The sequence below is a fragment of the Arachis hypogaea genome, chromosome 18, assembly GCF_003086295.3.
Source record: "Arachis hypogaea cultivar Tifrunner chromosome 18, arahy.Tifrunner.gnm2.J5K5, whole genome shotgun sequence".
Taxonomy (NCBI): Eukaryota; Viridiplantae; Streptophyta; class Magnoliopsida; order Fabales; family Fabaceae; genus Arachis; species Arachis hypogaea.
Genome location: NC_092053.1, coordinates 17,819,611 through 17,832,039, shown reverse-complemented (window position 1 = coordinate 17,832,039; position 12,429 = coordinate 17,819,611). Strand labels below are relative to the sequence as shown.

General features: G+C 35.8%; 1 protein-coding gene across 1 annotated transcript; it reads right to left on the bottom strand.

The window, feature by feature from the left end:
- Positions 1 to 1,010: 1,010 nt before the first annotated feature.
- On the bottom strand, positions 1,011 to 1,628 carry LOC140181268 (uncharacterized). Its single transcript, XM_072224799.1, has one exon. The coding sequence runs from the start codon at positions 1,626 to 1,628 to the stop codon at positions 1,011 to 1,013; it is 618 nt and encodes a 205-aa protein (XP_072080900.1).
- Between the last annotated feature and the right edge of the window lie 10,801 nt (positions 1,629 to 12,429).

Below are 12,429 nucleotides of genomic sequence, written 5' to 3'. Positions count from 1 at the left end.
AACGCACTCTGATTTGGACTTATAATTTTATTCATAATACCTTGTAATCGGTGCACCATAACTTTAGAAATAATTTTATACTTAACTGAAGACAAACTGATCGGTCGTACCTGAGTCATGTCACTGGCATCTGGCACCTTTGGAATCAAACAAATTTGAGTATGATTGAAGCTTTTTAAAATTTTGCCACTGTGAAAGAAACTTCTCACTGCCTTAAAAACGTCACCTCCAACTATATCCCAGAAAAAGTGAAAAAACTTAGCTGTAAACCCGTCATCACCAGGAGCACTCTGAGCATGAACACTAAATGTAGCTCTTTTGACCTCATCCATAGTTACTGGCCTTTGGAGCCTACGGTTCATGGAAGCTGTAACATTAGGCTCCAAATCCTCTAAGTATGGATTCAGATAAGCCAAACAAGAAGTAAAAATATTGCAAAAGTAGTCCTCAGCTACCTTTGCAATATCCTCCGGTTTCGATGCAATCTCATTGTCCCTCCCCACTAATCTCCAAATTCTGTTCCTTCGCATCCTTGATTGAAATTTCTGGTGAAAGAATCTAGTGTTCTGATCTCCTTCTTTTAGCCACTTGATTCTATATTTTTCTCGCCAATAGCTCTCTTCTTTCAAATATGCCAGCTCCAACTTCTCCTCCAAACTGGTAACCTCCTCTCCCCCATTGATTCCAGCCACCCGCAACTCCTCTAGTTTAGCTTGAAGGTCCTCAATTTCTTTCCGGGAGTTTGCTTTGTGAGTTTTCTGCCATTGAACTAGTCTATGTCTACAAACTTTCAACTTTTGGGCCAAGGAGAACATAGCCGAGCCTACAACTTTCATTCTCTACACTTCACTGACAATTCTCTTGACATCCTCTTCTCCACACCAACGTTCCTGGTATTTAAACCGCCTTTTACTATGCCAGGATTGAGGTTCGGTTTCCATCAAAATTGGAGCATGATCCAAGCCTGACTCTGTGAGCCTATGCACCACTGCATTCGGAAACTTCAACTTCTATTTCATCCCAACTAAATAGCGGTCAAGCCTCTCCTTCACCAGATCCTCTCCTTGTCTTCGATTTGTCCACGTGAAAGGGTGCCCCACCATTCCAATATCCACTAATTTGTTACTGTCAATAAAATTAGTGAATGTTGCAATGGTGGTTGCTGATTTTTGGCTTCCACCCTCCTTTTCCGCTTGGCTTGTTATAGCATTAAAATCGACTGCTATTACCACTTTTTCTTCCAGGTGTTGGCTCATTGTTGTAAGCTCCTCAAATTGTAAGGATCGAATTTGTTCTGAACAACTCAAATGGACACCAATGAACGCCCATACCTCACTGCTTTCGACTTCCTTAATTTCGGCTGTCACAAAGAATTCTCCACTGCTAATAATTTGAACACTGATGCTGTCCTTCCAAGCTAGCACAAGTCCTCCTGCCACTCCTGTCGGGTTAACAATATGCCAGTTTTCGTAGCCGCATACCCAAAGTTTTGCTTCCACCTGTCGAGATTGGTTCTTTGTTTCACTTATAAACACAATCTCGGGGGAGTGGGATTTACATATCCCTTTTAAGGTGTGAATTGTCAGGGGTCTCCCCAAACCCCGACAATTCCAAACTATAATTCTCATAGCGCCTTGGGTGCCATTTGTAGGCTGGCACCCTCCACCATCTGTTCAACTGCATTTTCATCCTCTGTTCTTGCTTTCTTTGTAGATCCTTCAACTATACCACTCATCAACCTTTTTTTGGGTTCACTTTTAGTATCTGACTCTGCAGCACCTTGTCTTGCTAACCTTTTCCACTTCCTACCTTTTTCTGTGGTGAGACACTGCCCAATAGCGAATTGCATAAGCTGCCCTTCATCCTCCTTGGTATTGGCCTGACCAGCTATGATAACCTCCATGTATTCTGTTCTAGAATTGGCTGATTGAGGTGACTCAGGTGCTGCCCTGTTACCAGTGTCTTGTGGTTTCAAACTTTGTTTCCCTTCTTTCATTGACATCCCTGCAAATTCTTCCAATAAGCAGTTTAAGACCGGTTTTTTCTTACGTTGAGTGGCCTTATTCTGGTTTCGGGTTGAGTTGTTGAATGTTCTTTCTCCTTCAGAGTAGATTCGCGTTCCCACTTGGCTGGCTTTAACCCATTCGCCAATGTCATCCTCTTTTACCATATCACTCTCTGTGTCCTTCAGCAGATCATGGCAGTTTTTCACCTCGTGCCCCAATTTTGCGCAATAGATACAGAACTTTCCAAGTCTCTCATAGCGCAGTGCCACTTCTACCTCCTTTTTATTAGGTCCTGCCACTATTAACTAATCTCTCACTTGCCTGGCAGCATCAATATTGGTTTTGGCTTTCACAATCCTAGTTTCTCTGCCTCGCATCTGAAATTTACCTACCTACAACATTGTGCCCAGATTCTCTCCCAATTTACGTCCAACTTCGAGGGTTTTAAACGATTCTGGCAAACCCCAAAATTGAACCCAAACTGAAAAATTGGAAATAATCTCTTCATCACAGTTCTGATCTTCCTTCCATCTCTTGACATGGAGCACATAATCTTTGAATAGCTATGGAGAACCACGTTCAACACGCAAGACATCCACTTCTTTATTAAAAAAGAATTGGAAGGAATTATCCCCTTTTTCACTCACGCTAAATCCTTCCGGGTTTTCCCATATAGCCTTTAAAGCATTCCCCATGGTTCCAATTGAGAAGGTTTTAGAAGCAAAGAGTCTGCCATAAAGACTATTGGAGCAAGCGTTAATACCTTCTGATATGTCTGCCTCTTCCAGTAGAATCACATTCCTACCTCCTTTCCAATTGTCTTCCTCGATCCGATCTTCATCCCTCGTTGTCTCAGCCATGCAGATTACGTAGACTTGTATTGAGATTTAATTGATGTTGACAATGTAGCCTTGACGGCACTAGAAACTCCGTTAAGAAACCCTAACAGAGCAAAGACTAAAATATATTAATAAAAACCTTTTTTTATATTTTCAATTTGATGATTAAATTTATAGGATTAGTTTTCCGAATTAAGGTGCTCTTGAGGATATTATTATCTCATGAAAAATTCTAGACTTTAAGCATACACAATCAATCAAAGTATTTTTATTTTTAAAATTAATCTTTAAAAAATTTATTATAGGGTTGATTGGAAGTTTTCGAAAATACCTTTAAATTTGTTTTTTCTATATTCATGTTTAATTTGATTACGTCTTACATCCGAACTTTTTTTTTATTTGTTCTTTTGAATAGTATTAGACTGGATAGTTTTACTCTTAAAAAAGAATTGAGACTAGAAGTATAATTGGACTCAATTAGATCGGATTCGAATAAATTTAAAAATTAAACCGATTAAATTTAATCGGATTGGGTTAGTATGTTTTGGCGATTGAACCCGAACTGATCAAATCTGGATTTGATTGATTGGGATAGTAACCGATTAGAATTAAATTTGTATGAAGAATAAAAATGAGAAAAACTGGAAAAAAAAAAAGAAAAAAAAAGTAAAAATAAATAATAAGGAGGGAAAAGAGATATAGTGGTTGAGGTGACACTAAGGTTACTAAAGGCTATATAAATACTATATTTTTATTTTTTAATATAATATTAAGTAATTAAGTCGTTTTGAGTTTTACGATCCAAAATCTGATACTCAAATCAATTAAGGTTGGATGTAATTAGATTTTATTTGTCGGTATAATACTCAACATAATTAGGTCGGATTAGATTTAATCCAATTATCTATTTTTGCTTACGCTCCTAACTGAGATAGGGTGATCCAATGTTGCCCTAGTTATTTGTATTTTGTATGGAAAGAACAATTTGTTTTATTTCTCAACAGATGGTTGATGGTTTGTGGAATCAGTGTCTATCACTATAGGTGGGCTAAAATCTTTTCATTTGGTGTTTGCTAATGACTGTTTGTTGTTCTATAAAGCTATTAAGTCCCAGTTGCAAACTGTGTTACACTCTTTCAATTTTTTTGCAAGTTAAGGCTTCTAAAGTACTTTGTTAATGTTTCCTCTATTAGATTTGTCATAGACCTAGGCAGAGATATTCTTGAGTGAACCTTAATCATCCTCGTTCTAGAATGAGCGCCTTTTCATGATATGATTGAGAAGGTGATGGATAGACTAACAAGTTGAAAAGGTAAGCTATTTAACAGAACTAAGAGGTTATGCTTAATTCATTCGGTTGCAGTTTTTGTTCCTATTTATCACATGCATGTTTCTCTCTTTTCTAATTGGGTTTGTGATAATTATCTTTACGATGCTTCAGTTTCTCTAGAAGGGTATTGAATAGTAAAGATCTCAATCTTGTCAATTGGAAGAAATCGGTCACCCCAAAAAAGTTTAGCGGTTTAGAAATTAAGGATTCTGCTTGTGCGAATATATTCTTACTTGAAATGCTGGTTTGACAATTGTGCATTGCCAAGAAAACTTTGGGTGGATCTTATGAGGGCAAAGTACTTATAGACCAAAAGAGTCTTAAATGGTTCGTTTCCTTGTAGTGCGTCTCATATTTAGAAAAGTATTTGTAAAGTTTTTGTAGCACTAAAGGGTGGTTTCTTTTGGTGATGGTGGTGATAAACTAATTAATAGGTTAGGGAAGGAGGGATAATTTTGGAAGAGTGACGATATTAAAAAGTTCCAAATGTTGAGAAAACTCAACAAAGGTTCAAACAAAAACCTGTTTAACAGCGGAAGCACCAAAAATAATTTTTCACAACCTGTGCGATTAAATAGGCAATAGCAAAGATACTTCAAGCAGCAAATGTAATGGCAAAAATTAAATAATCAGACACCAGAATTTTAATGTGGGAAAATCTCTAAAAGAGGGACAAAAAATCCACAGGACTTAGTCCAGAAAAATCTTCCACTAACAGAATAATGAGTACACAAACAGTCTTCCTAGTGACACTAGGGCATCTCAACAATCAACGAAATACATCATCAAAACTGATGGAATCAACATAAATCCTCCAAAAAGTGGGTATCTCAAATAAGACAAAAGAGAAGGCAATACAACTAGCAAGTTATATCCTAATGTTCATCTCTACACCAGAAATAACATACTAAAATTTCATAAGAAATGGAGCAAGTTTACCGGTTCAATCGGATAAAAAATAGCTTACCATTTTCCCCTAATTTTCTTCTTCTCCTTCGACGAAGGCTCTACTTCGTTTCTCTCTCTCTCTTTCAAATGAGTTTCCAAACTCATTCTCTCTCTCATGGCTTAAAACCACTTTCTTTCATTTATTTTTTCTTTTATTTTATAATATATGGACCCCACTTATTTGGAAATCCACCAAAAAATCTCCCCTTACCAACTCAAGTGGGGATAGGCTGCTCCAGCAAGCCCGCCTTCTCTTTGCAAGAATCAAACTTCATTGCAGGTAAACTCTTAGTCATCATATCTAAACTATTATCATCAGTATGGATCTTCTCAAGTGCATATGACTTCATCTCAAGCGCTTGACGTATCCAATGATACCTCACCTTTATGTGCTTCGATCTGGAATGAACACTACAAGAAAATAATGCATTTGTAACAAAAAATTTGTCTCAAATGATAAAGAGTTTTTGTTTGAGGGAGGGGGATGATTTACATTATTTGTTTACCTGAAAGGATTTTGATATTGCAAACATGGAGAAATTATGCAACCGTTAGTCTGACACAGGTCAATGGTCTCAACTAAATGCAGAAAAGCCCCTTTATGTTGGTGAGCTATCTATCTTCTTCCAAGTGCTTTCAGAATATGTTTTAGATCTATTAGTTTTTGTTGATTCATTTTATTTTTCTCCACAGCATTGAAGTTGAGATGATTTATATGTGAAGTTGATTTTCTTGTCTCTTGCCAATTATTTTGGTTGCTTGAATAATCTGTATTTTGTTGGTACTTGACATGAAAAATCATGAGTGGGAGGGCAAGATGATTTTAAAACTACCATAAAAAGGTATTATGACTCGATTTATCATGGGAAAAAGCCTGATTCGCAAAGAAAAAGAAGGATTAAAGAAGTTGATTCAAATCACTTCCATCCGGTTGATTCCCAAGAGGGTTTTGAGAAAGGAGGAGCTGCTTTACTTGGTATTTTTGTGGAAAGGTGCATTACAATTTTACTCACCATGTTATCGGTTATTTTGAATTGATATATTATCAGGCTAAAATTATATAACGTTAATTATGTGCTTGTACTTGATAAGTATTATTGATATATCGGAATATGTAGGGCTTGTGTGTGCATGTGCTTGCATATGAATCTATTTTTCATTTCTTTACCCTTTTCATGAATGTCACACATAATAAGGTTTTTAAATTACTGTTAGCTAATTTATTTGTAAAAAAAGATATACTTTTTTTTATAAGAAATAGAACAACGGAAACGAAAGGATAGTTTAATTGTATATGGATCTATTTATTACATTTTATTTGTGTCATGGTTAAGAAATAACAAATGTCCTATTATTTGGTTTGATAAATTTGGTTGTGTAATGGCTTAGAAATAAGTAATGAATTGGTTGTTTATGATAGAACCGTAGGCAGTGGAAATATCCAAGTTTTAGGGGAGGTTTTGCCAAAATTTTTCTAAAATTTTTGGATAAAGGTTAATGGAAAAAATTATAATTGGTGTTATATCTTGTTTCTAATTTTTTGTTTTCGATTTTTTTCATTTACAGGAGTGCTAAAATGGTGACAACATACTACCTAAAGGACTCAAGAATATTTTGATTCATAGAGACATTAATCTTTGTTAGACTTTTAACTTTTGGTTGAACTTGTGTAAGAAATATAACTTGTAGAACTAATCAATGTAGACACTAATGTTATTTTGTTTTAGAACAATTTTAGTTAAATGAAGCATGTTTGAATTATCTATATTTTTACATATTATATAAATGTTGACTTGCTCAGTAAAGTAGTTAATATATCAGTTAATTAAAAAATTAATTTAGTAAATTATGCATGTAATTTGTATTAAAAAATATTACAAAATAAATATTGTGCTTTTGTAACTAAAGAAACATTAAAGAAAAAAATGTTACAAAATTAAGTTATATTTTGTAACAAAATTTTATGATAGGAAAAAATATATTGTTACTAAAAATATTTTGAAGATCAAAATTTATTATCACTTTTGTAACGAATTTCGATTTTTTTTTATCAAACATTTTTTTTACAAAATATTACTTTGAATTGTAACAGTTCCATTTTTTGTTACAAAAATTTTTTGTAACGGGACATACTGCAACGGCCCTTTTTTTGTTACAAATTCCTTTTGTTTCAAAATTTCGGTTTTCTGTAACAATTTTTTTGTTATAAATATTGCTTTTTCTTGTAGTGCGAAACGTCGGATTCTTGCTGAAATGGATAGCACTCTGACTATCACAAAATAACACAAACTTCTCTTGAATTATTCCTAACTCTTGTAGGAATTTCTTCATCCACAAGAGTTCCTTAGAAGCTTCAACAACAGCAATGTATTTTGCCTCTGTAGTAGATAAAGCAACACATTTCTGAAGTTGAGATTGCCACGACACAGCTCCCCCTGCAAAAGTAATCGTATAACCAGAAGTAGACTTTCTTGAATCAAGATCCCCAGCCATATCCGCATCTGTGTAACCATCCAACATAGGTTGGCCACTTCTAAAGTATAAACAAACTCTAAAAGTACCATTAAGGTATTTGAGAATCCACTTCACTGCTTGCCAGTGTTCCTTGTCAAGATTAGAGAGAAATCGACTAACAACTCCAATGGCATGAGCAATATCCGGCCTGGTGCAAATCATAGCATACATCAAACTGCCAACTGCAGATGCATATGGAATCTTCTTCATTTCTGCTTTCTCTTTCTCACTTGTAGGGCATTGCTGCGAACTCAACGTGAAATGGCTAGCAAGTGGAGTACTAACAGGTTTAGAATTACTCATGCTAAACCTCTCTAAAACCTTCTCAAAGTACTTCTGCTGCGACAACCACATTTTTCCATTCTTCTTGTCACGAGTGATACTCATACCAAGAATTTTCTTTGTGGGACCCAAATCCTTCATAGCAAAGGATTTGTTCAAATCTTTCTTGAGACTTTCAATCTTCTTAATGTCATGACCAACAATCAACATATCATCAACATAAAGCAAGAGAATTATAAAATTACCATCAAAGAATTTCTTAACATACACACAATGATCAGAAGAAATCTTACTATACCCATGACCTTCCATGAAGGAATCAAACTTCGTGTACTACTGCCTTGGCGCTTGCTTCATCCCATATAAGCTCTTTTTCAACTTGCATACAAGATGCTCCTTTCCTTTAACCTCGAAACCCTCTGGTTGCTCCATATAAATTTCTTTATCTATGTCACCGTGAAGGAATGCAGTTTTCACATCAAGCTGCTCAACCTCTAAATTCAAGCTAGCCGCCAATTCAAGCACAACTCGAATAGAGGACATCTTCACAACTGGAGAAAAAATATCCTCAAAATCAATACCTTTCTTTTACTTAAGGCCTTTCATAATCAATCGAGCTTTGTACCTTGGCCGTGAGACATTTTCATCCGCTTTCAATTTGAACACCCATTTATTCTTGAATTCTCTCTTACCCTTTGGTAGCATCACCAATTCAAAAGTATGATTCTCATGCAAGGATTTTATTTCTTCTTGCATGACCTTCAACCATTCTTCCTTATACTCATCAGACATAGCTTCCTGATAGCTTTTTGGCTCCCCAGTCTCAGTGTTCATCACATACTCATGAGGAGAGTATTTCTGAGTAAGATGACGCTCTCTAGTATATCTTCTCAATTCAAGCTCAACCGGTGATTCAGGTAGAACTTCAACATCTGGTAGAACTTCTGCATCTGGCACCTCAGGTTGAGGTATAGGTTCATCATGCAAATCATCACCATCATTATCAACTTGTACATCTCCCCCATAAACAGGAGGTCTAGTGGAAGGACCAGGTTCATCATTAGCAGAACGTCTAACAATTATTGTTGGCTTATCTGTCTTCTCAAGATCTTCAATAGTTTGGTCTTCAAGAAAAATCACATATCGACTTCTAATTATCTTCTTACTCACTGGATCCCATAATCTGTAACCAAAGTCTTCGTGACCATAACCCATGAAGATACACTGCTTTGACTTTCCATCCAATTTGAACCTTTCATCTCTTAGAATGTGAACAAAAGCCCTACAGCCAAACACCCGCAAGTGACTATAGGAGACATTTTTTCCTCTCCAAACTTTCTCTGGAACATCACCATTAAATGGAATTGAAGGAGAAATGTTGATCAGATCTACTGCAGTCCTCATCGCTTCACCCCCAAAAGGATTTAGGCAACTTTGCATGAGAAAGCATACACCTGACTCTATCATTGATAGTGCGATTCATTCTCTCTCTGAAACTCCATTATGTTGAGGAGTCTTAGGAACCATCTTCTCAAGCTTGATCCCATGTCCTTTACAATACTCTTCAAATAGACCCCTGTATTCACCACCATTATCTGCTCGAACATATTTCAATTTCCTTCCTGTTTCTCTTTCAACAGTTGCATGAAAGTGTTTGAAGATACCAAGCACCTAGTCTTTAGATTTCAAAACAAAAGCCCACACTTTTTCCAGAATAATCATCAATAAAAGTAACAAAATATGATGCACCACCTAGTGTCTTAGCATCCATAGTGCAAACATCAGTGTGAACTAAATCTAGACCATGTGATCTCCTATGAGTTCCAGAATTATAAAATGATATTCTAGCATGCTTTCCAACAAAACAATGAGTGCAAGTATTTAAAGTTTTACCTTTCACGGGAAGTGAGTGCTTCTTAGCTAAGACGCTTAGTCCTTTCTGGCTCAAGTGACCAAGACGTATATGCCACAAATCAGAAGAGGAATCATCAGCTACATTCATCTCTTCTTTGCACAACTTTGTTTGCAACCGATAGAGAGTAGTGAGACTATTGTCTTCTTTAGCAACAATGAGAGCCCCTTTGGTAATCTTGCATTTTCTACTACCAAAGGAAGTGCAATACCCCTCTTGATCCAATGCCTTCACTAAAATAAGATTGAATCGCATATCTGGCGCATGCCTAACATTCTTCAATTGCAACTTGCATCCCGTGTTAGTTTCAAGCCACATATCACCCATACCAATGATATCACACACTCCTTTATCTCCTAATTTGATCTTGCCAAAATTTTTAGCAGTATAGGAAGTGAAAAATTTACGCCTTGGAGTGACATGACATGAGACACCTGAGTCCATAATTCAAGGGGAATCATCACAGACAAGATTCACATAATTTTCATCATATGTGATAAGAACATCTTCAAAAACAATAGCAGTTTCTTTATCACTATCTTTACCTTTGTCTTCGTTTCTTCCCCTTGATTGTTCTCTTTTCAAGAACCTACAATACCTCTTGATATACCTCGGCTTGCCACAATAGTGATAAATGAACTCCTTTCTTGGCTTGTACTTTCCTCTTGACTTACTTCGACTCTCTGACTTGTCGAAACTATGAGGTTTTCTACTTTGACTTCTCCCCCGTGACTCTAAAATAAGTGCTTCTGATTGGGAGGAGGCATTAGTCAAACCTCGCTCTCTTCTTCTGGCTTCTTCATTCAACATGCTCTCTTTAACCATTGTTAACATCAACATTCCATTTGGAGCTGAGTTAGTCAGTGTCACAACCAGAACTTCTCAACTATCAGGCAAAGAGCTCAACAACAACAAGGCTTGAAACTCATCATTCAAAGTGATTTCATTATTTTTCAGTTGGTTTACCGTCTCCTGAAAAATTCTCAAGTGCTTCGGCATTGATTTACCTTCAATATACTTCATATTGACAAGCTTCCTAATCAAGAATGCTTTATTTTGCACATTCTTCCTCTCATATAACTCCTTCAATTTATTCCACATATTCTCAACATTCGTTTTGGTATCAACATGTGGATACACGCTAAGATCAAGCCACTGTCTAATCAAAGCAACTGCCTTCTGATTCAGCTTCTTCCATTCAGCATCGGATTTGGTACCTTTGGATTTATCCCCCTCCACAAGATCATACAAGTCCTTGCTATACAACATATCTTCCATGAAGGTCTTCCAAATCGAGTAATTTTGGGAATTCAATTTGACCATATTTGGCCCATGAGTATTTTTCTCCATTTAATCATCACAGAGATAAACAACCAAAGTTCTAGATACCACTTTGTTGGAAAAACTCAACAAAGATTCAAACAAGAACCTGTCTAACAGCGGAAGCACCAAAAATAAATTTTTCACAACCTGTGTGATTAAATAGGCAATACCAAAGATACTCCAAGCAGCAAATGTAATGGCAGAAATTAAATAATCAGACACCAAAATTTTAACGTGGAAAAACTCCCAAAAGAGGGACAAAAAATCCACAGGACCTAGTCTATAAAAATCTTTCACTATCAGAATAATGGGTACACAAACAGTCTTCCTAGTGACACTAGAACATCTCAACAATCAACGAAATACATCATCAAAACTGATGGAATCAATATAAACCCTCCACAAAGTAGGTATCTCAAATCAGACAAAAGAGATGATAATACAACTAGCAAGTTATATCCTAATGTTCATCTCTACACCAGGAATAGCATACTAAAATTTTATAAAAAAAATTGACCAAGTTTACCGATTCAATCGGATAAAAAATGGCTTGCCCTTTCCCCCAATTATCTTCTTCTCCTTCGACGAAGGCTCTGCTTCATCTCTCTCTCTCTCTCTCTCTCTCTCTCTCTCTCTCTCTCTCTCTCTCTCTCTCTCTCTCTCTCTCTCTCTCTCTCTCTCTCTCTCTCTCTCTCTCTCTCTCTCTCTCTCTCTCTCTCTCTCTCTCTCTCTCTCTCTCTCTCTCTCTCTCTCTCTCTCTCTCTCAATCCAAACTCATTCTCCTTCTCTCGTAGTTTAAAACCACTTTCTTTTATTTTTTTTTTTTTGTTTTATAATATGTGGGCCCCACTTAGTTGGGGACCCACCAACACCAAAAACGTTAGAAATGATTTTTAAAAATAAAAGAACTTAAGAATAATTTTTATTTTAGTTTAAACATTAGAGAACAAAATAATATTTTACTCTTGTTATAAAATTATTTATCCCAAAAATTTAAGTTGATAGAAAAAAGCACATGAATGATTATATATCTCACATATTCTTTTATTATTATTTTTTTTTGTAGTTCAAGAAGGGTCAAACTCTAGACCTTTTAATTATAAAATTCTAATACTATATCATGATATTACTTTTTCTATAAACTTAAACTGATAAAAAACAGCATATGAACGATTATATCTCTAACAACCCTTATAACTTAGGACTTGAATTTAAAAGGATCCAATCTTATTTCAATGGTACATAACTCAAAAGGTTTTTTTTTTTATCTTATTC